Source organism: Cuculus canorus, chromosome 21 (genome assembly GCF_017976375.1).
Source record: "Cuculus canorus isolate bCucCan1 chromosome 21, bCucCan1.pri, whole genome shotgun sequence".
Classification (NCBI taxonomy): Eukaryota; Metazoa; Chordata; class Aves; order Cuculiformes; family Cuculidae; genus Cuculus; species Cuculus canorus.
In genome coordinates, this window is record NC_071421.1 from 6,869,765 (window position 1) to 6,893,955 (window position 24,191).

The 24,191-nt window shown below is 48.7% G+C and overlaps 1 protein-coding gene across 2 annotated transcripts in view; it reads left to right on the top strand.

Annotated features, from left to right (window-relative positions):
- Positions 1-24,091, top strand: part of CAPZB (capping actin protein of muscle Z-line subunit beta) — a 68,986-nt gene extending 44,895 nt beyond the window's left edge. The window contains exons 5-10 of one of the 2 annotated variants that reach the window (XM_054085873.1): positions 9,708-9,849; positions 10,743-10,859; positions 18,822-18,887; positions 20,053-20,129; positions 21,703-21,815; positions 23,610-24,091. In XM_054085873.1, coding sequence (XP_053941848.1) covers positions 9,708-9,849; positions 10,743-10,859; positions 18,822-18,887; positions 20,053-20,129; positions 21,703-21,805 — 505 coding nt within the window. In that variant the 3' untranslated portion in view covers positions 21,806-21,815; positions 23,610-24,091. The remainder of the gene's footprint in view (positions 1-9,707; positions 9,850-10,742; positions 10,860-18,821; positions 18,888-20,052; positions 20,130-21,702; positions 21,816-23,609) is intronic. The other variant, XM_054085872.1, reaches the window with a different exon arrangement.
- The last annotated feature ends 100 nt before the right edge of the window (positions 24,092-24,191 follow it).

Genomic DNA, 24,191 nt, shown 5'->3' on the forward strand with positions numbered 1-24,191 from the left:
AGCCAATGCCTTGGTGCGTTTTTGTTCAGATAGAAGTCTAGTATCTGACACTATTCTGTTCGAGCCTGCGCTCTTCACTTCCAGTGTTGTGAAGATAAGTTCGTCAAGCACATGGTTGTGATTCATTGCCCTTTGCTTGACGTGTGTGTGCGCCTGATGGAAATCAAAGCGTAACGGGGACCAGAGCATCTGGAGAAACCTGTCTGCCCTTGTTTCTGTGTTCTGTTGGTTTGGGTTGGAGATTATCAATGCTTTAATTAAAGTAATCTAATCGCTCTTTGTTGTCTGGAAGAAATCGTTTCTGAAGTGATTAAACAGACCTCCCTGGGGAAGGGTGCTGCTCATATGAGTGTTTGTACAAACAGGATGGGTTTGGGCCACTTTGGACTGGCTCAGTAAGATGATGTGCACTTAGAAAGCTATTTCTTACCTCTTTGTTTCTCAGGTTAAATTGGATTTATTGGTACTTTTGGTTTTTAACAGCTTTAAAGAAAAAAATGAAGAGAAAATGCTCATTTTTATTTGGTAGGAACAGAAGGAGGTCTGAGAGAGGGTTGACCTCTAAAATGTCTTTGTTATGTGTAATCTCCTTATTATTGACATTTGGGTTAGAATGTAGTCCAGAATGGAGTTGGTCACTCCAGTTTTTTAACGGTATTAGTGCTGATGGCACCCGTTCCAGCCAAGCGTTTGTGGCAGCATGAACACTGCCTGAACTGAACTCCATCACCTTCCTCTCCTCATCTGGAGGAGATGCTTATTAGTGTTTAATCATTGCACAGCCTGGATTTGCTGACCTTCAGTGATATCTCGCGTTGGCTCTGGGGCTGTTTGCTGTTGAACTCTGTGCCAGTGTCTCTACAAGATGGTATGTTCTAACGCCCTGCAAGCGGCTGGGGAACTTTCTCCATCTTAGCCGTTGGTACCTCCTTTCTTGGTCTGGTTTGGATTGTGTGTGTGATCCCTGGTGATCCTGGCCTTCAGCTGCTTGTCTTGGTAGAGAAAACAGCAAACCTCTTAGTGCTGCTCTCAGATTTGAACTCTTCCAGGGTGCTGCTATAGCTCAGCATCTCCTTTCTCTCTCCCTGCTTTTGTGTATCATTGAATCACAGAATGGTTTGGGTCAGAAGTGACCTCAAAGCCTTTCCAGTTCCACCCCCTGCCCTGGGCAGGAACACCTCCCACTGGATCCGGTTGCTCCAAACCCCATCCAGCCTGGACTTGAACAACTCTGGGAATGAGGCAGCCAGCACTGCTCTGGGTCAGGGCCTCCCCACCCTCTCAGGAAAACATTTCTTCCTAAGATCTCATCTCGATCACCCCTCTTGCAGCTGAAAACTGTTCCCCTCATTCTCTCCCTGCACTCCCTGATCAAGAGCCTCTCCCACCATTCCTGCAGCCCCTCACCTGCTCTGGTTTTGCCACTCTGGGTGCACTTCATTCTTCTCCAATCCTGAAAATACTTTGTACTTCTCACACGTTTGCAGCAACTGCTGTATTGATTTGTTTGACTACATTTGATTTACTTTGTGCATGGAACAGCACTAATTCCACCCAGTAAAGAAGAGAGGAGCCCACGTGTGAGTGGTGAAATTAATGTGAGTGGTTTCGCAGCGCTCCTGCCCGTAGGTGTGCAGGGGGAGCAGGCGCTGAGTCTCGATGCCTGCAGTGCGACTTTCAACTCTCAATGATTGGGCAGCTGTGAGCTCTTTATATAAGTGTTCTGTCTGTGTTTAGATGTAAACCTAGTTTGCCTAAACTAAAAAACCCTGGAAGGCTTTGAAGTGACTTTGTTGCCATTAGCTCACTGTTCCTCATTAAGGGTTACCAGCCCTTTGTGGTGGCTTTCTCCTGGGCAGGAGACTTGCTGTGGTTTGCACAGCAAGGGCTCTACAGATTGAATCCAGATGCGTTTGTTATTCATCCCAGCGCTAAGGAAACCTGACTTTCCATCTTGCTGCTGGCTGGGGCTTTGCACAATAGGGTGTGACATCAGGATTATGTCATCTGTGAGAGCCTTGCCTCTGGGTTCCCCTGATAAGTCCAAGATGAGGTCTCCTAAGACAGAGCGAAGCAGCCAGGATGCTTGCTGATTCAGCGCTAGTGTACTTTTACGATGAAACCCATGATGTTTTCTCAAGGAAGCTGTTTAGATGTCGGAGTAAACAGAGTGGTTTCGGAGTCCATTAACTCACCCAATGGCAGCTCAAACCAGAGTCAATGTTGAAGTTGTTGGTATATATTACACAGATTAGAGCAAACAGACCAAGAGAGGAAAGAATTAAGCGTATTGTCGTGCTGTGAGAATAAAATTGGCTGCTTTTCATCTGATTTTTTTCTGTCTTTGGGTGCTTCATTTTGCAGTAGCTCTGCACAGACTGTATTCTTCTCAATCTGAGGTTTTCAGCAGAGATGGAGTTTTCGCCTTGGGTTCCCGTAGTTCTCAGTGATTACGTAAAACCTGAACACTGGAGAGGGAGAGCTTGTGTTAAGAGGTCAGCACTGGTGATGCAGCACTGTCCTCAAACACCGTTCCCTGAAGGGTTTAAATCCCTGGTAAAAAATTACTTACATGTTTCAAAAATGAACTGCTATTTAAAATCTCATTTTATTATGATCTGGAATTTTAGAACTGATTATTTCTGATAATGCATGACTGTGCTTGCAGAAATTCACTTCATGCTAGGTTTTAACGATGGAAAACTGAAGACAATAACTTGACAAATAACAGCCATCTGATCTGTAGCATATCTGATCTGTGCCCATATCGAGTGTGTCCCATGAATTCTGGAGTCTACATGGACTTCAGCAAACGAAAATGTGGCACAGAAGCCTGCTGCTGTCTTTTCCTTTCCTACCCACAGCTGAGTTACAGCTGGCAGTGCCTGAACCGTGTCAGAGTGGCGGGGGGTGCAGCACGGGCAGCTCTGCAGAGCACACGGATGGTGTGAGAGGTGGCTTTAAATTGGAAGAGGGGAGAGTTAGATGAGACATTAAGAAGAAACTCTTCATGCTGAGACTGGGGAGGCCCTGGCCCAGGTTGCCCAGAGCAGTGGTGGCTGCCCCATCCCTGGAGGGGTTCAGGGCCAGGTTGGATGGGGCTTGGAGCCCCTGAGCCAGTGGGAGGTGTCCCTGCCCATGGCAAGGGGTGGATGGGCTTTGAGGTCCCTTCCAACCCAGACCGTTCCAGGATTCTATGATCTGTAAGCAGTCTAGCTTCCTGGCGGTTAATGAAACAAATACCCACTTGGCCGTGGTACAAAGTGCCCCATTGTCTTGCTTGTTAGGTGGCTAATGGAACAGTTTCTAGGTGACTTCCCAAAAGGCATTTGGTCATTAGTTTCCCTCTGCCAAGAGCAATTGGATGGTGAGGAAAATGTGAGCAGTACACTTTTTTTTAAAATAATGGGAGGTGGTGGAAAGCACAAAATGGGAGATTCTGGGAGATTTGTAGGCTTCAGAATCCCATTGTTTGGATACCGTTTTCCTTTCTTACAGAGTTCTTGCACTTCACAGCTCTGCTTTGCTGGTTGAGTCATCCCGCCATGGTCCAGATGTGCTTTAAGTACGCCTGGCACTGGAGCTGCATATACCTAAGGAGATTGGTATGCGTGCTTGGGGGCTGCACCTGTGTGTGCTGGAAGGGCTTTCTGTAACGTACCTGCGTGGAGCCCACCAGCGTGCTCGGGGCTATGCTCATAACCCATTGAGAGAGCAGCTGCTCTGAGTGCACTGATGTTTTAGCTTCCCTATTGTAAGGATTTCAGTGTCCTGCAGTTGCACCCCTGGGACCGCAGAAGTAGGGAGAGGGGAATCATAAATGATCTGTACCCACAGCAGTGGGAGAAGTATCTCACCCAGGTTGGTTCCTGGTACCTGATGGTCCTTTTCATGGAAGAACAGGCTCATGAGCCTCGTTACCCAGGAGCTGGATAGAAGATACAGGCAACAAATTTATTTCGTGGCAACTCTGGTCTCTTGATGCTTTGCTGAAGACTTTTCCCCTCACCTGAGCTACAGGATGGCAGGTGATTTGCATGAACGCCTCATAGTTTGGGGGAGGTGGATGGCTGATGGTTGCCACTGTCTCCCTATTTATGTTGCTGTTCATGTGCTGAGTTGACTTGACGGAGTGCAGGTGTAGGGAAAGGACTGGCTGAGAATAGTGCCCAGGCTCTTGCCGTTGCCCTCACCGGTTTTAGTAACAGCTGAGGTGTCTCCTCCCTGATCTGTCCTTTAGGGGATGGTTTGGAGATGCTATTAGACACTGCCTTCTTGGATTGCAACTCCAGTCACTCCTATAAAAACATCTGTAGCTGAATGCTTAGTGTTTTCTTTTGAGTAGGTTTGTTAAATGATGGGTTTCTTGGAAGTCTTATGATCTAAATAGATGGAGACTATTTCCCTTTCTGCACTGAACCAGCATAGCTGGAAGAAATAGCTCTGCAGCCTTTCGGGGGATACAAAGAAATTACATTTTGCTGCCTCAAATGAGCAGTCTGAAACGCTGTGCAGCTCTTGGAGGCTTGCAGAGCCAGTGTGGGGTTCCAGGTCCTGGTGCTTTTGCATCAGGGCGTGAGGCCTAGTGCTGCTAGAGACATAACCAGATACCAGAACCCACCCAGTGTCCCTGGCTCTGTTACTTACTGGAAAATACAAAATGTTTTTATGGACGAGTGGTTTGATTCTGAGGTGTAATTGAAAGTCACAGCCTGTTTTTATTGCTGTGTGGTGGAAACTCCTTTTGTCAGTTCAGGCTCCAGCATTCATTTGCGAGAATAGGATGTCACTGGGAAGGTGACAGTGCCTTTTCTGGTCTGTCCTTCAGTGGTGAAACACAGTGATCTGTCCTCCTTTCCTGAGGTCTGTGCTGGAAGCGAGGGAATTTCTTTGCCTATCCCATCCTTCTTGTTCTGGCCACAGTCTCCCGATTTCATGGAGTTTGAGCTCCTCAAACAAGTTTCCATCCTGTGTCTCTGCCCGCTTGAACTTCAAACACTTCATAAAGCTTTGGATAACTTGTAGCTTAAATATTTTCTTTTATTCTCACATTGGTAAAGTAGGTCAGTCCTAAGAGTGACATTTTTTGTATAAAACAGCTTTTTTCCAGGAGTTCCGTGGTTGATGAGTAATGGACACAAAACTGAAGTGTTTGATCATGGCACAGGAGCCAGAATGGATTTGGAGTGGAACGCTCTTCTGAATCTTGTACAGAGAAGGAATGATGGTGTTAGGCCTTTCAGTCACCTTCCTGCATGGCTTTCTAATAGGTGATTTTACTGCAGACAGAACACTGACTGCTTGGAGAGGGCGCGCATGCGATCTGGCAAGGATTTGGTTGTTAGTAAAGGGATGTGGCAGCCATAAGACTGTTTTTTTCATCATTTTGTAACAAACACTTGTCTGTAGGTGAACCTAGAGTACATCCTGTGTCCTTACGTGGAAGGGGAACAATTGCTTTGCTTTGAATTGCCATCTTTTGAAAATGGTTTATCCTTCGGGATGTTTCTGAGGTACCCCAGTGTGAACTCAAGTTTTCCTCCTACCTCAGACTCTTCTACATCTCAAAAGCAGGTGTTGACAGCATTGTGCTGGGCCTTGGTTGCTTTGGGAGGGGATTAGAGCTTCTAGAGAGACAGATTGCCATGGAGGATAATGCACCAGGAGCAGGGCTCTCCAGAACAGGTGATCAAAGGCAATCCTGTCCGATCCAGGAGCTGTTAGGCTTTCAGTGTTTCCCTGTCATTACTCCCTGTCCCTTCGATGAGCTCTGCTTTGCCCCTGTTTCTTTAACAGAGAGGACACCCGCTTATGCCTTCAGGGACGTTTTCCAGGCTGGTAACCTCTACTGCTTGGATTTCATAAGCGCCGCTCTTTAATCTGCGGTGGAGGGGTTTCTTGGAGGTAGTCCAGCCTTCTTGCAGCAAATCCAGGTTGATGGATGTAGATTTAAATTCCTCCAGATCTGTCTCTCATCCAGGTCTATGTTACATAGCAGCCAGTTAACCTGTAGCACTTTTTTTGTATTTTTCTTGAAGAAAGCAGGTTTCAAGGAACGTTCCCCTCTCCAGACCTGACTTCCCTGGGTTGAGGTTGTCTTCAGGAACCCCCATCAGTGCATTTTAGTTGCTATGTGAGGAAAGGTGGACTCAAACATAGTGATGAGTGATAGATGTATTCTCCCCATGAAGGAGGAGTGAATGTTTGGTAATGTATTGAAGCCCTGAGGAGGCTTTGGCCAACGTGTATCCCGGCCTTGGGATACATACTGGCTCAGTCATTCCCATTTGAGTCTCCGGACACTGGATCTGGCCATGGCAATGCAGCTTTATTGAAACAGCATGTTGGTATTTAAAACAATATTAATGCTATATTTGATATACAAAGGCGAGTTAAAGCGTTTCCTTGTGTGCGCTGTTAGTTCTGGCAGGAGGTTCCTCGCGTGGTTTCATGTGGTTTCAGACAACGTTTTAGCACATTCTTAAAATACCCACAAAAGCCTTTATGTAAAATCTCATAAAGATGAGGCACATAAAAATGATTTTTTTCCTGTTTCATGTCATTAGGATCAAAGTACAGTAGGTAGGGATAAACTTCCAAAAGCCTTGTTTCGGTCCCTCAAGATCTTAATTAGTGTTTCATGCTCATAGCGAGCTCATAAAGTGGCGAATGGGGAAGCTGTCTGAACACACTGCAGTGTTCTCGGGGACTGCCTGCTCAGTTTGAGTGAATTCACTTCTATAGATGAATATTTTTTAAACAAATCTGGTCTGGAAAGAGGCAACAGCTTCTGCTTTTGGAGACGTGATTCATGCAGCCCTTCTGGCAAAGGAGGGGTCGCTAGGGTTGGAGCTGAGGTTCGCTGCAGGGCTGACATTCCAATTGACTGCATGAACCAAAATCCATTTGCCAGTTCCCCAGGGGGTGTAAAAAGAGTGTCTTGTTGGTTTGTTAGGTTTAAGTTGCCTGCTGGAAGCCTGGCTTCACTGTGCCTGAGGAGCAAAGGGCTTTCCCTTTACACTGGTGCAGTATCAGTGCCTTGGCCAAGCATCCTAGGGCTGCGCTGGGTGTGCTAGTTACGTCAGTGCCCAGGCTGAACTTGTTGACGGGCAGCAGTGGTCACCCACTAAAACCAAATGGTGTTGGTGAGTTACTATCATAGAATCACAGAACAGTTTTGGTTGGAAAAGCCCTTTAAGATCATCGAGTCCAGCCATCGAGCTAGGGTATGTCCCCAAGTATGACATCTACTCATCTTTTAAACCCCTCCAGTGATGAGGACTAAACTACCTCCCTGTTCAGCCTCTGCCAGTGCCTGAGAACTCCTTCAGTGAAGAAATTCCTCCCAATATCCAACACCCCTCCAGTGCATCTTGAGGCCATTTCCCCTTGTCCTGTCACTGGCTACCAGGGAGAAGAGCCCACCCCCCACCTCACCATAACCTCCTTTCAGGCAGTTGTAGAGAGTGATGAGGTCTCCCATAAGTCTCCTTTTCTCCAGACTAAACAACCCCAGCGCCCACAGCCACTACTCACAAGGCTTGTGCTCTAAATCCTTCCCCAGCTCTGCTCCCTTTTCTGGATGCGCTCCAGACCCTCACTGTCTTTTTTGTAGTGAGGGGGCCAAAACTGACACCAGGATTTGAGGTGTGGCCCCACCAGTGCCAAGTACAGGGGGAGGATCCCTTCCCTACTCCTGCTGGCCACACTATTCCTGATGCAGGCCAAGATGCTGTTTGCCTTCTTGGCCACCTGGGCCACTGCTGGCTCATGTTCAGCCACTGTTGACCAACACCCCTCAGGTCCTTCTTCTTCAGGCAGCTCTCCAGCCACTCCTCTCCAAGCCTATGAAGTCATGTACCCCTCGTGGGGTCAGCACTGGCTTTGGTACAGACTGCGATGCACGCAATTAAAAGGAATTTGGGCTCTTTGGGTGACTGCCTTCTTGACACAACACACTGATCTGTCAGGGCAGGGAATATGCTAGAAGTCACCAATGTTAATTGCTTTCACCTTCATTAGCTTTTCTTCTGACTTATAAGAAGGATACTTAGAATCATGGAATGATGGAGGTTGGAAAAGGCCTCTAAGCTCATCCAGTTCAACTGTTAGCCCAACCCCACTGTGCCTGCTAACCCATGTCCCCAAGTGCCACAGCCACGTGGTTTTTGAACCCCAAGAGGGATGGAGACTTCACCACTGGCCTGGGCAGCTCCTGCCAGCTTCACTAAGTACTTGGTACCTTAGAGCTTCCGGGTGATATATAGGGTTCAAAATGTACTGTAAATGAAACATTCAGTGCAGTTAACAGCTGTTGAGGTTGTGTTTAGAGAGGAAGAGAGCATAGAGTTGAGAGGGTTCAACAGGTTTGTCATGTTGGTGATGAGTGATGCTTTCTTTTCTCACAGCAGAAGTGAAATATGCAGTCACTTGCAGATCTGTGCTATCGTCTCACTCATGGCAATAAGAGGCAGGAGCACAGGACGGTTTTACCTACGTGACTTTCCCAGCTTCGCTGCTGGAAGCTGTGCCTCTTAGCGGCCCCTTCTGTGATGGGTGAGGAGCTGTTGATGTCCTGCAGACAAGGAACTCTCAGGTGGCTTGTCTGTGTTGTGTGTCCTTGCAGAACGGGACGCGCATTGTGTACTCGAAGGACAAGAGAAATGTCTGAATGCACAAGTGTCACTGATCTAGCTGAAGCTGCTCCCTCCTTTTCTTCGCTCTTTGCAGGTGATGGTGACTGTGCAGGATGAGTTAATTGCTGAGGTCTAAGTGTCATGTGCCACCAAAGAATATTCCCCTTTGTTCAGCTCTCTTTATGGCCGTTTGGTAACTTGGGATTGAGAACTGTTGGTAGAATGCTGTGGGTTACGGTTCTGGTGTTCTAGAAGCCTCAGTTGCTTCTTGTCCATCTTTTTTCCTGCGGCACTGGGTTGTTTACTGTTATTTTAAAGCGTATCTCTCATGGGGCATGTAAGGAGCCCAGCACTGGTGTGACAAAGGAGCTGGGGTCTGCAGATGTCATTGCCTTGTTAGTTTTATTCTAAGAGTGTACTTTTTGCTACAGAAACCTGAGATCTATGTAGTTTAGCCTATTTTCTGTTGTATTCCGTTCCTGAAGCTGGAATAATAGGTGATCCTCGGCAGCATCCCTGCATTTCTAAGAACCTGGGCTTCAGTTCAGCTCTGTTTTCAATAAATCAGTAAGTTGCCTTCACACAAACCTCTGAGACAGCAGCACAGAGCTCCTTGCTTTCTCCTTTTGTCTTGATTAGCGGACTTTGTTTTAAAGAACTTCCAGACTTTCTCAATAGTGGAAGAAAAGGAAAAAAACCCAACCCCCAAACTGTAAAAGAAAGCATTACTCTCAGCCCACTTTGTAGCTTTTGCTTTTACCAGCTGTTGGAGTTAATTGGAATCAGAGGAGGTTTGCTCAGGCACTGGAAATCTGTAGCCGGCTCTGTTTCTCACCAGGCTTTTATTCTCCTTCAGAGAAACGTATGGGTTTTTGTAATTAAAGTCTCTGTGTTATAAAATGGTTGAAGCTGCTGCATTTATGGGTGTAGAGCTGTGCGAGCGTGCTGTCTTAAGAGGAAAAATATCTTTACTAGGATGTAGAGATGCTGCTGAATTAAGATGACGATTGATATCTGCCTCTGCTCAGGTTCTGCTTACTCTTACCTTGCCTATTGGATTGCATCCTGCAGGTATTTTGAAGGTGGTGTCTCCTCTGTCTACCTCTGGGATCTGGATCATGGTTTTGCCGGGGTGATCCTCATTAAGAAAGCTGGAGATGGATCAAAGAAGATTAAGGGATGCTGGGATTCCATCCACGTGGTGGAGGTTCAGGTACCGCCTCTGGGGCAGCCGATAAATCGGAGTGAAAACAAACCCAGTTAATTTCAGACAATTAGGGAGTGCAGGTGTTCCCCAGAACAATGCCATGTTGTGTTTGGGGCCGTAAACTCTTTCCCTGTTCATGTTTGAAAACTCCCTGAAGCAGTTTGGATGGAGATAAGTCAAGGCTGTAACCAAAGAGAATCCCAGCAGAACTGGAGGTGTGGTCCTGCCTGTGCATGGGATCCTGGGGTGATTTTTTCTTTTAATGTGAAGATCTACAGATAAATACCACTAATTAGGTAAGAAAACCACGATTAAATTGCTCTGACTCGATTGGCTTGGCTAAAGTAGGGGATTGTGCACACTTAGTTGTTCTTAAGAAGCAAAGTGTGTTGAGTGCAGTTGTGCATAGAGAACCGTGGAATAGTTTGAGTTGGAAGGGACCTCAAAGCCCATCTAGTTCCACTCCCCTGGGCAGGGACACATCCCACTGGATCAGGGGCTCAAAGCCCCATCCAACCTGGCCTGGAACACCTCCAGGGATGAGGCAGCTGCCACTTCTTTGGGCAACCTGGGCCAGGGCCTCCCCACCCTCATCGTGAAGAATTTCTTCCTAACGTCCAATCTAAGTCTACCCCTGTCCAATTTAAAGCCATTCTCCCTCTTTCCATCACTCCAGGCCCTCCGAAAAAGTCCTTCCACAGCTTTTCTGGAGCGCCTCTCAGTACTGGAAGCTGCTCTAAGTTTTCCCTTCTCTTCTCCTGGCTGAACAGCCCCAGCTCTCACAACCTGTCAAATACCTGGTCTGTTGCTCCTAGGATCTTGAGGGCCAACCCCCATTTAGTGTTTGGAGGGATTTTAACCCTTTGTCTCTATCCTTTTTGTTGTCCTTCCCTTTCTAGGAGAAGTCCAGTGGCCGTACTGCTCATTACAAGCTGACCTCCACGGTGATGCTCTGGCTGCAGACTAACAAAACTGGTTCTGGTACCATGAACCTCGGCGGGAGCCTCACCAGACAGGTACGTCTGTCTGCCTTTCCAGATTTATATACCCAGTAGCCCCAGTCAAGCACTAAATGCTGATTTTGTGAGGTGTTGTACAAACATCTCTTCCCCTGCTGAGTAGGTGAAACAATTGGTGCCAAAGTGTGTGATTATCAAGAGCCCTGTGGACTCTGCTCGATGGCAGCACAGCTTTCAGTTAAAAGTAAACATTCTGTAGTTCAGATTTACTTTTAATTAGAATTCATGAATACCAAAAGAAAAACTTACACTTCCTTGTGTCTTACCCAGAATTTTTCTCTGTAAGATTTGCCTGCTTTCCTACTGGTAGTTTGGAGTGAGTTCATGGAAATACACAATGGCCTCTTCTGTTGTGCCTCCTTCTTAAAGCCAGCCAGGCCACCATGGACGAGCCTGATTTTGCGTTGGCTGTTGAATTCTTCCATTCTTGGAGACTTCGTTTCTCTTTTAGTGCCCCTTTTTGTTCTTTTCCTTCACTTATTTTAAAAAAATCTCAAAGAAGAAAGATGATGATTTAGGTTTTTGTGCCAGTGTTAATTACTATGAGTTCCTCCTGAGAGCCCTTTTTGTGCAAGGAAGGTGCCAGGCTGGTGAGAGTTCAGCCCGTGCTGCTGTCTCAGTCTCTGCCTTCCCTGGATGAAGGCGCTTCTCCCCACCACCTGCCCAAGCTGCTGTCACCCTGCTTTGCGCCGCTGAGGAACAGCAGTCGCTTAGGATCTGGCCTGTGGAAATGAGTGACTTGAGCAGGGTAATAAACTGCGGAGGACAGGAGGGATATTGTCTGGTCCTGAGTGTCTGGAGAGATTGGCAGTGGCTAAAACTCCTTTATGCGGCTTCCCAGGGCTGGTGGTTGCTCTCGATACAAAGGACAATGCAGACTCTGTTCGACAGTCCATGGGTTTGTACAAGGAAAGAAGGGCTGTGGTTAGAATTGTGTTGGTATCGCAGTCGCAGGAGCCTGCTCGAGGCCTGGGTGGTTTTTCTTTCCATACTGTTGATTTACAGAAGAAGCTGATGGAAAAGGAAGAAGGGAGGAAGGATCTGGAGACAGTTGTGAGGGTTGTGTACTCAGAATTGCACCCGGTTATGGTGACCTGGATAAATATTTAATCCCAGGCCTTCCCAGTACTTCAAACCACAGCTGTGAAGTGGAGGCCAAGGGCTCGACTTTGGCTGTGGCCTCATGGTGCGTGAGAGCTGCGCCAAGGAAAACAGAAGCCTGTTGGGAATGGGTGTCCTCAGTGCACCTTGGCCCAGACTACTCAGACGTGTTTGGTTTGACTTTCCCTCTCTAGTGGGGAGATTCATGCTTCTGTCATCATTTGAACAGCAGATCGTTTAATTCACATGCGATGCATTAGTGCAGGGGCCAGCTTCCAATGGAAGTAACTGTAAAAACGCTGCCGGGGCGGTGATGCGCCGCTGCTGCACAAACAATGGAAACTGAGTTTCCCAATTCAGCTTTGGGCTAGAGGTTTTCGGTTTGGGGTTGCTGTGGTGGGCTGGATGGGACAGGCTCTGTCAGAATCCACAGCAGAAAACTGAGATCTGTGTGCTGCCTTGGAGGAGAGCGAGGAGGAGCTGTGTGTCCTGAGCTGTTTATTTAGCAGTAGCTGGACTGAGCTCTGGAGTACAAGGCTGTTGCTGTCCTGTAAAGCCTTTGTGCTACATCATCTAAGGGCAGCAGTTTTTAGTTTGACTTTGTGGGAGGCTTTTTGTACAGCCTGGAGCCAACCTAGGGCACCAAAAGTAAGTGTTTGTCTCCCAGATGGTCTGTTAGGATTTTAACTTGGCAGTATCAGTCACCTGATGTCCTACCCGGAATTTGGGAATCATTTTGTCCATGATAATATATCTGTGGTTTTGGTCATAGAATCATGGAATGGTTTGGGTTGGAAGGGACCTTAAAGCCCATCCAGTCCCACCCCCTGCCATGGGCAGGGACACCTCCCACTGCATCAGGGGCTCCAAGCCCCATCCAACCTGGCCCTGAACTCCTCCCAGGATGGGGCAACCACCACTGCTCTGGGCAGCTCAATGTTTAAGCTCTTTAACCACCTTTGATCCTACAATGCGAGTAGCAGATGTCCTTATGTTTTTGTGGGAGCTTTTGAAGTGTTCACAAGCTTTATAATATCCTGGCTTCTAAACTAATGGCAGAGAAAAGCTTCCAATGCTTTGAAAAGGAAGTTTGTTGAGAGCTGTTGCTTTGAAACCCGTTTTGCCTCTTGGGTGCAGATCGGGTATTTTCCGAATGATGACTGGAATGATTAACTCGGTGGCCAGGAGCAGGCGGGTGAGGGCAGCTAAGGTAATGCCTCCTGATTCACTGTCTCTGACAGCGTTAGGAGCTGGGCACATCTCGTGTCAAAGTGCTACAGGGAGCATTTGCAACTGTGTGCGGAAATACTTGCTCAGTCCATCCCCTTGCTAATGGCTGCAAATAGCGCTCAGTACAAGCGATCGAACAGCCCTTTTTGTTCTGTGAGGAGACGGTGTGGTCGTGTGGGCACAGCCAAGTGGGATCTAGGAGTAGGAGTCCAGGAACAGCTCCTGAGTCTGCTCCTGCTGGGGAAATGTTGTCGCCCCGAATCAGACCCAAACAGGGGAGCTTCATTGCCTTTGTCAAGTCTGTTTTGTAAAAGTTGTGCTTCCACTTAGGCAATTCCTAAATTTCTCTCTTGGTAAGACTCTGGGTGTCTGAGTGTTCCTGCAGCTGGCCTTTGACCATGCGGTCTTCTGCTCTGGGTAGCTATTCCTTAGGTCATGTCCCTGTCCTGTGTCACTTCCAGTTCACTGAACTGCTACTTCCCAGTGGTTTTCCCAGTGCAGTTTTCCATGTGCTGCAGTAGGAGTTGTCTCTATCTCTGTTTGTAAGAGGAGAGTAACTGTACACTTTATATTTGAGTGGACAGAATAAGGGAAGAGAGGGAGAGATGTGGCAGCTTCTGCCCTGGGGAGGCTATATCCAGAGTCCTTGTGCCCAATTCTGGGCTCCTCAGCTCTGGAAAGACAAGGAACAACTGGAAAGAGGCCAGAAGAGGGCACAGACATGATGAGGGGCTGGAGCATCTCATGAGAAGGAGAGGCTGGGACTTGGGGCTGTCCATCCTCGAGAGGAGCAGACCAAGAGGGGACTCATCAATACTGATCAGTGTCTGACGGGCTGGGGGCAGGAGGACAGGGATGGACTCTGCTCAGTGGTGCCCAGCGACAGGACAAGGGGCACCAGGCACAAACTGGAACAGAGGAAGTTCCACCTGGACATGAGGAAAACCAAACCCAGTTCCCTCAGCTGCCTGTCATAACCCCTGTTGTTCAGCCCCTTCCCCAGCTCCATTCGTTTCTCTGGACACTTTCCAGCCCCTCCATGTCCTCCTTGTAGTGAGGAGCCCCCAGGCCTGTCTGGAGGGAGGAATCTCAGCTGACATCGGGCACTGGGAGTTCTGTAAGTACGAGGGCTGAGGCTGGAATTGGGAAAGGAGTGGAGCCGTCAGAAAGTACTGTACCCTCTGCCTTGACTAAGGGCCACGAGTGAAGTGCTGAGAGGGATGGACAGGACATCCTGTCTTTAAACACAGGGAGCAGTGCTTGCTTGCAAGGAAATGAAAAATGCCAGCAGCTTCCCAATTCACTTGCATATTCTTCTGTGGCTGCAGGTATCTCACACCCTTTCTTGATTCAAGCCAGATGCTTGGCAGATGATTTGCTCCCTGCCAGACGTTCAGGTCCCATCCTCTTTGTGTAGGTTGGACTCACTTGTGTCGTTTGCCCCAGCACCGTTTGGCTTTTGTGGGATCCCAAAGTCTTGTTGGGTGTACAGAGCAGGTGTGATCCAGTTTCATTTTATGCAAAGTAGATGCAGCCTTCCCGTTTGCTGGCAAACGGTCAAAGGTGCACTTTGTTGGACAGGTTTCTGGAGCCCTCTCCTTAAAAGTGAGACGAGCAGGTGCCTCTCTGCGATCTCATCCCGCACAAAAGCCCCGTCTGTGTTTCCTAAGCTGGGATGGACATGGTGAGAAAGTGCTGAGAAGGAAGTTGGCTCAAACTCCACAGTTTATTTACATACGCAGGGGCGAGAAGAGGAGGATGTGGAGTTGTAGGGGAGCTGAAGCCCAGGATTTCAGATTAAAGCAGTGCAGATGTGTTGGTTTTCATACCTGAAATACTTGCTAGTGAAGGCAGAACGTTTTGCAGAGCAGGATGGACACCGGTCTGCTGCAAAATGAGCTCTGCCTGCGCTCAGGGAGATGTGCCTGTGATCTCTTGCTGCTCAATAAAACAGCAGCAGAGACGTTGGGCCATTTATCATCATCAGTAAATCCTCCCAGGCTTGTGCTCTGCAATTAGGAGAGTCGTATATTCTCATCAAGCTGAGCTTTCATGTAAAGGCCTATCCCACCGACTTCCAGATGTTGTAGTGTTTAGTGGGGCGTCGGGGAGGGATTTTGCTCCAGACGATCTTCCAGTTGTAACTGCCACGACCCTTGGGCTCCTGCTCCATTTCCTGGAGGTACGGTCTCGCCGATTGCAAACAGTGGTATTTGGGGTGCAGGGGACAGCACAGAGGGACAGAACAGTGGTTGTCAGGGGAATTATTTCTGCATCACATGAACAGAAGGATTTGACTGTGGATCAGGTTTATAATGGCTAGTTTAGAGAGAAAGAGAGTAGAAGAGTTGAGCACATGTGGCCTAGTGGCAAAGAGTGTTGGAGATGGAGCGTTTCCAGATGTGCTTGTGGTTTAGAACATACAGTATGGTAAAGGACATGGGATCATAGAATCATGGAATGGTTTGGGTTGGAAGGGACCTCAAAGCCCATCCAGTTTCACCCCTGCCATGAGTAGGGACACCTCCCACTGGATCAGGGGCTCCAAGCCCCATCCAACTTGGGCTTGAACACCTCCAGGGATGGGATCTCTTTGGTTACACTGGTGAGGTCAATATACATGAAGGCCGTGAAAGGATGAGCAAAGTTCTCAGCTGATCTCTACCAAGCTGCAAGATCCATGGAGCTCACCACCTTCAATGACCTCGTTAGAGTTTGAAATAAACATTGGAGAGAGAGGCCAAATTTTACCTTGCTGATATCCAAATAACCCCCCATACTTTCTAGCTGGAGGCTCCAGCCTGCCTGCTACCTGTGGCCTGGGAGCCTTTGGCTCTCACTGGCCTGTTTGTGTTACACTAGAGAGATTTTTCATGCTGCTCTGTGGCCAGAGCAGCTGTGGGTGTTGCCGTCACTTCTTCAGAGCAAAATCGTGGATGAGTTTCCTTATCTTTCCAGTATTTTTAGACACTTTCATGATGAACTAGAGGTGATTGAGTCCATCCCCAGAGGTGTTTAAAAGACAGGCAGATTTAACTGCTTAGGGCTATGGTTTAGTAGTGGACAGGTATGGTTGGACTTGATCTCAAAGGTCTTTTCCAACCTAGGGATTCTATGATTCTATGATTTATCCGACATAAATTTCTCTCCATATTAATTCTTCCTCCAAATAACGTTTACCAAGAGCCCAAACAGCTGCAGTGTTCCATGCAGGAAACATCCAAAGTGCCCAGCCAGCCATCGAGAGTTGAACATACCCAGAAAAGCGAGGTTCCATCTGCGCTGGCAGGCAGCTAGGAGGCAAGGCAGGGGAGCCAAGGTCACAGAGCTCCAGTGGGAGAGGAGTGGCTGCACCGTGTGGGTTGGACTTGGCTCCTTCTGGAGCGTTAGGGCTTTGGCGGAGCTCAGCAGCAGATGGGAAGTGACAGTGGGAAGATGAGCTGCTTGTTAACATCCATTTACAGGGCAGAATTTCCCCTCAAAGCAAATTAACCCCTTTATTTAAGCTTCCTGCGTAGGTCTGTGCAGTGACCGCTGCCAGAAGGGACCTTTAAACCCCCAGCTCTGCTGTCTGTGGGACGTGGCTGCTCGCTGAACCCCTTTAAACAGCTCTTGGAACATCTGGGCTTCTAGAACAAATAAAGATGTTTTCCTGCTGGCAGTGGTTTTTATGGAGATGTAGTAGTCCACATTTTGCAAAAAAATAATCCCGCGTTCAGATTCCAGTTCTTCCCAAAGAGCCCCGTCTATCCGGGCGTGGGGACACCCAGCCGGAGCTGTGGCATCCCTGCCTCGCTGCTGCCTCTGGGCTGCCCCTGCATTGGGCAGTTTGCTGATCGCTCCCAGCCTCACCATCACCCGTCTGTGTGTTTGTACAGCTCAGGTTTATTTTCTTCCTCTGCTGCAGCCGGATCCATTCTCCCAGCAGTTATACGTAAACAGTTCTGGAATGGTTTGGGTTGGAAGGGACCTCAAAGCCCATCCAGTCCCACTCCCTGCCATGGGCAGGGACACCTCCCACTGGATCAGGGGCTCCAAGCCCCATCCAACCTGGCCTGGAACCGCTCCAGGGATGGGGCAGCCACCACTGCTCTGGGCAACCTGGGCCAGGGCCTCCCCACCCTCACAGCAAGACATATCTTCCTAAGATCCCTTCTTGATCTCCTCTCTTTCAGCTTAAAAGCATTCTACGTCATCCTATCCCTGATCCAGAACCCCTCTCCAGCTTTCCTGGAGCCCCTTTCAGTACTCGAAGCTGCTCTAAGGTCTCCTTGGAGCCTTTTCTTCTCCAGACTGAATCCAACTGCAATCAAAAGGAAAAAATGATTGTGCTTCTTCTCTTTCTACCCTCTTCTGGGTTATTTTTTTGCCTGCAGGCTCCCAACTAAATTGCACGCTTCCCCCAGCCTGCTGGAGCCTTGGCTTATTAGAAGAGGCCTGAGCTGGCCCAGATTTTTAAGCTGTACCCCGAGGGAAGGATTGAGCAGATGGGTGAGAGAATCCAGTGGGATTAGTAAAACCCTTTGAAGACTGTTCCTCCCACTACATTTTTCTCCCCGTTTTGCTTTCCTGCCATCTCAGTACATCTTGTATCAGTTGAGGTCCCCAGGGCTGCTGTTTGTTGTCCAGCAGCTTCTCTGTGCCTGGCCAGAATTCTTGTCTCGGGTGCTGGCAGTGACAGGCTTTTGCCTCGCTCTGATCATGTGTGGTCAGCCCTGGCCACGGGATGGGCATCGTATGGGGCAAAGTCAGGCAAAAAAAAATAAATATTGCATTCTGCGGTACCGACTCCCAGCTTTTGGTCTTGGTGATGGAAAAACCTCACCTGGGTGAGGCAGCTCCTTCCTGTTCAGGTACTGCACTACGAGCGTGGTGGTCTTGAATTGTTCTCAATTTCTGCTGCAAAGGGCAGTGTGCTGCTTCCCCCATACGCACCACTGTGCACTACCTTCCCCTAACAGGTCAGTGTTGGTTCAGCTCTTTGGTCTAAAAAGAAAAATGAACAACAAACTGTCCAAATTTTCTTTCCATGCAATGGCAGTGGTTTAAATCCTCACCAGTCCAGCTGGTGGTTGTGGCTTTTGTGTTCCCTGCACCTTCCCTCTCCACTGGAAAGTGAATAATGCTCGAGATGTCTTTTGCCAGGAGAGACTGAGAATGGGCAATGTGCCCCACGTGTGGTTGGAAGCAGGGTTGGAAATGAAGGTTAAAGAAGCAGCTGGATTTGCAGGGATGGGTCAGAGCAAACGGGCAGCACCGTCCTGGCATGCAACAACCACCACGATTCCTAATCCATGTGCACTGCTGCTGCTGCTCTTCTTGTCTGCGCTGCCATAGGTCTGCAGCCCCTTGGTCAGCAGGGAACGGCAGTTCTGTAGCACAGGGATCTACAGCAGAGTTTGCTTTTTGATTCGTGGTTTTTATGACACCACATTTGTTACCAACACGTGAGCCATTGTTAGGGATTTCTGGGAATCTCTGTGCGTCACTGTTCTGTTTGCACATTGAAAGAATGGCTACTCAAGGGTTTTGAAACACCTCTTCCATTCCTCCTTCTGGCAAGGAAAGCTGTCCGGCACCGATTGTCATTTTCCATATTTTCAGTGGATTTGTGTCTTCCCTTTCTAGATGGAGAAGGATGAGACCGTGAGTGACTCTTCTCCGCACATAGCCAACATTGGACGCTTGGTAGAGGTAAGCACCGTGCAGCTCCCGCAGCCTGACCCTGCTGCAGGTCCTTTTGCCCACATTTGGTCCTTAGTCAAAGAGTTTTGTTGCTTTTGTCTTTACAAACAAATTATTTGTTCATATTATATCAAGTCCAGTTGTGCTAATGGTGCTGTGTCTGATGGCTCAGCGCTCCTAGCTTGACTTCCAGCAGTTTGTAGACAGCTTGCGCTGTCTCCTGCTTCTTACAGCAGTTACCGCCCTGCACAATGAACCGCCCTTCCCTCGGAACCACTTAGCGATTCCGATCCCTGTGTTTGCTTCCACGGTCACTGTTGGGCAGAGTTATTTAAAATCTAGGTGGATTGTTACAGAACTGTCCCTCTAACTGACGGCTCAGTCTGTACCGAGGCCTTATTGAATCCCTGGGACTGGTGGTGGATGTTGGCAGCGGGTGGTGCTGTGTCCTCAGCATGGTGCAGGAAGGCTGCGACTGTGTCAGCCTCTTGGAAGGGTTTGCCGCCCTGGGTGCTGTTCATGGGTGCTGTCCTGTATGAAGGTGTTTGTCATTTCCTTCATCTTCATGGCCAGAGAGGAGGAAATGGAGTGTAACCCTTTTTTAAAGCAACTGGGAAGTGAAAGGCACGCAGGTACTTCTTTCTACATCCTGTTTTTAAGTTTCTGGTTTGAGCAAAAGTGACCTCATGAAAAGTGCCGCTGATTTACAAGCTCTTTCTCAAACCCGCTTGCCAGGTGGTTTTAATGAACGAGTTGCCAGCTTAAAAATTGAAAGGAACCCAAAAGCACAAAAGTATTGATCTGTTGGTTACACACAATGCCTGCCTTTCCACTTATGGTGCATTATGGAGTAAGGCCGGGGTGAAATGCATTTTCCTGCTCTGCAGCTGAACAGAGTGGATCCCTGGGTGGAAACTGCCCTCTTGTGGTCTGGAAAGCCTGGAGTAATGGGGAGGAGAGGATAGGAGAAGAGCACAGCCCTTATTTCTTTGATAGGAGCAGAGCGCAGGCTGTACTGCATCCCGTGAGAAGTTAAATAGCAGGAAAATACTGGGCTGAACTGTGCGGTTGTGTTGTACATCAGGATGAACATATACGCCGCAATGGGGTGTGAGGTCCCCATTCCTGAAACTGGCTGCTGTGGCTCAACATCTGGTTTCTTCCTTGTTTTTAGGACATGGAAAACAAAATCAGAAGTACGTTGAATGAGATTTATTTTGGAAAAACAAAGGACATCGTCAATGGGCTGAGGTAAGGGATTCTCCAGCTGCTGGTCGGACCCCTGCACTGCCGCGTGTTATCTGCTGTCTTTTACTGCGCTCCCCTGTCCAACACCAAGTCCTTTCTTATTTGTGGTTGTTCACCTCACTGTGCTTTGGAAACATCATTTGTGTGAGGAGTTCAGGGAATGTTTCTACCTGGCAACCATAGAAAGTGGAAGCAAAGCTTTAATCATAGAATCATAGAATCACCAGGTTGGAAAAGACCTCTTAGATCATCGAATCCAATCATTCCTATCTGTCACTGAACCATGTCCCTGAGCACCTCCTCTATCTGTCTTTTAAATACCTCCAGGGACGGTGATTCAACCCCCTCCCTGGGCAGCTGTTCCAGTGCCTGATGACCCTTTCTGTGAAAACTTTCTTCCTGATATCCAGCCTGACCCTCCCCTGGCGCAGCTTGAGGCCATTCCCCCTTGTCCTGTCCCCTGTCACTTAGGAGAAGAGGCCAGGATCCACCTCTCTACTACCTCCTTTCAGGCAGTTGTAGAGAGCAATAAGGTCTCCTCTCAGCCTCCCCTTCTCAAGGCTAAACAACTCTAGTTCCCTCAGCCACTCCTTGTAATCCCTCATTCCATCACCAGGAAGAAAACAGCCCCATTGGCAACACTTGTGCTTCAGAGTTATTTGTAATTCGGAGTTTTATTCTTCAAAGACTTGAAAGTTGTACTTAAATTCTGACTTCTCTTTCTGCTACCCTTAAAACCAGTTGCTTGGTCCTAGAATGAAGCCCTGACATCAATGGTTTGCAGTGTTTAGACTTCAAATGCTCTCTTTCTCTGTGCACTGCTGGTCACAACACAGTGTGGGAGAACAGGCTGAGTGAGCAAACCCTGTGCCTTTCTATAGGGAAACTGCACTGTGCTCAGCCCCAGCTCATTCCTGGTTAGGAATACTCAACAGAAATCCCGAAGTACAGAACGTGATGCCAGATCCTCCCAGTTTAAGCTGCAGGTGGAGCTCCTGGCACAGTGTGATAACGTAGAGCAAACAGACCAAAGGTGTGCCTTGCTGTTCTGTCTCGTACTGAAATGTGAAGGGAAGTAGAACAATGGTGCTAATTAAATATTTGTGCTGCTTTTCCAACAGCCGAGGCAGAGGGAGGCAGCAGGGTCAGAGGCAGCGGCTGCTCTGGGGCTTTTCCCACACCCCAGCTTCCCTAGCAGCCTCTGTTTCCCTTTGTGTTGTGCAGGGTTGAGCCAGGAAGTGTTTATTAACATGGAAAGGAAATCCGTAATGCAGTCTTTCTCCTTGTGAACATTGCCTTAAGCTTTTGTGATCAAATCTGTTTCCCATTTCTCCCTGTTGCTCTGAGTCACGGCACAGTGTGCGTTGGTGAGGTGATGGCTCGGAACCAGTAACATATGGAGTGCCTGGCTTCAGCTTCTCCTCCAGCCTCTTCCGTTTCTCTCACCTGCGTGTTTACATTTGTTCTTCCCAAGTGTGCTCCAGGTGCTGTCCCAACCACTGGCTCTGTGTTACTGAGTTCTCCTGACTGTTCTTTCCCTGTTTGCTTTCCCTCCTTTCCGCCCCCCTCTCTGTAGATCTATCGATGCTATCCCTGACAACCAAAAGTATAAGCAGTTGCAGAGGGAGCTTTCTCAAGTGTTGACCCAGCGCCAGATCTACATCCAGCCCGATAACTAAACCGACCCAGGTACCCTGTGCGGTGTGACACCAGCACTAAACCAGGACTCACCCCGCCCGGCCCCTGCATGGTAACTGGGTCAGGACTAACCCCTAACCGCGCCGGCTGGCAGACCACGGGCCAGCCCTCTCACCCAAGGATTATTTATTAACATGGTGACTAAATGCTATGGGGTTTATCCTAAGCATTCCCCCTTTCCCTGTTTGAAATACCTCACTCTGAAATGTAGCGGCATTTACCCACCTCATGCTCTGCCTTGGGAGCAGGAGAGGAGCCCATGGTGATGTTCCTGGAATGCCGTTAGGTTGGCCTGAGTTGATCCAGGAGCCTGGGGCTCTGTCCATGTACACCATCAGATTTTCCAGCTGGGGTGCACTACTTCCATGAGAAACTCCTTGAAACCTTAGTGTCCTCCCTTGGGAATGCAACCTTGGAAGTCTTGTAGTTTTTGTACAAAACCATATGGTGCTTCCTGTGACTTCCAAGTGAATGAGCTCCCCTGTGCACATCCCGTTTGCCTTATGTGCCTTGAATTTCCTTGGAGCTTGAAATCCAGTCCTGCTCAAGCTCCGCTGGAACATTCCAAGCCTCCACTGGGTTGTGGCCACTGGAGGGGTTTGTTCATGGGCACTTATTTGCTCTGGAGCTCTGAATGCCTGGAACATGTGGTGGTGCTTGACCCTGAGCCAGCTGAACCTTCCACACCCGTTCATAACGAGTTACAGATGTCATCTTCAACGTGTTCAGCTGACAAAGGGGAAAGACGCTGTGTGTTGGTGATGGCAGAACCACTCCTTCAGCCGGTGACAAACACAAACATCAAACGGCCATGTTTTATAAAGCAGTGTGAGTCTCCAGAGAGAAGAGAATGAAAACACTGTTATAGAAACGTTAGGAACATAACTGACACCATGAGCAGCCTTTTTCATGGGAGGCGGCATCCAGGGAGAATCGAGTAGCTCCGAGGGCTGGAAAGGGTGTGAAATATGGTTTGTGTGGGAGAAATTCTACCAGAGTGGATCTGAATGGCTTCACTGTGGAAGCAGCCGCTGAGCAGCCTGGTAGTGTTACCCTATCAGCAGTCACGATTAAAAGGGGGTTTTAAGAGTGGGAATCACCCATTGTGCTGTTGGGGTTGGAGGCTCCTCACAGTGTCCAACAGGACAGTGAGCTAAGGGGACTCTGGACGGACACAGCTTTGCCCAATAACCAAACCTTTAGCCACAAAGGGAGCCCCTGCACTAATCCTGCTGACAGCATCTCTGTTCTTTGCCTGCTTTGATCTGCTCCTTCCTCCAGGCAAGGGACAAACTGGAAACGCAAAGTCAAGAAACCAAACTCTGGCCGCATTTCCCACTGCTGAAGGTGCTGGTGGGGAGTATGGACGCGGCCACTTGGCCCTGCAGGAATGGCCTGTGGGAATGCAGAAGCCCAGCCTTTCCAGGTTCCCAGGTGGAGGCTGGGTCACGGTCGATTGGAGAGTGGGAGTGCTCACACCCTTTGCTGGTGCTGCATGGGGCTTTCTAGTCTGTAAGGACAGGACTGGGGATCCCCCTCTGTCAGCTGGAGACGGATGGACGTGCTGGGGCAGCAGGGCCTTCTGCTGCTGTCTCAGCTAGTGTGAATTGTGCTTTGGTGCTCACCCTAAACTGCTCACTTGGCCTCCTGCTTCCCGATTGAGAACAGGGAAGCGGAGCTGTGGTTCCTCTGCCCGGGCTGAGGTGCTGCTCCCTCCTGCCACCTCTGTGAAACGCCTCCTCACAAAGGCTTTGCCTCTCACTTGTGTCTCCTTCTTCCCCACAGGTCTGTGCAGACTTTTGCAGACAAATCAAAACAAGAAGCTCTTAAAAACGACCTGGTGGAAGCTTTGAAGAGGAAGCAGCAGAGTTAAAGTCCTCCTCGTGCTAACACGCCCTGCCATGCACTCGTTAGATTCATTTCTTAGAGAACTCGTCCCCCCCCCGCCCTTTTCTGTTACCTCACGTCACAACTCGCATTCAGCACTCTCCGTGCAGCCCCATCCTCCCCCCATCAATAAAGCTGTACAAACTTTTTCAGTCTCTGAGGCCTATTTCCACCACATTTTACGACCCAGACCTTAGGCTACCTTCCCGTAGAAGGCCATGTATTTCCCCTCCCCTCCCATCTATCTGCATAAACATGAATCATTGTTTGTCTTTTCCTCCTCCTCCTGCCTTTTGTTACATTGGTGTAAAAAATGTAAAACAAAACTTTATTAAATACTGTGGTGTGTGAAAGAGGGAGAACTGGAACAACTCCCCCCTCCCCGTTCCCGGTGTGTTTGGGGGCTGGGCAGAGGGGCTGGCGGGAGGGAGGGAGGGAAGAGCAGCCGTTCCTTGCTCTTGGACCGCGCTGCCTCCATTA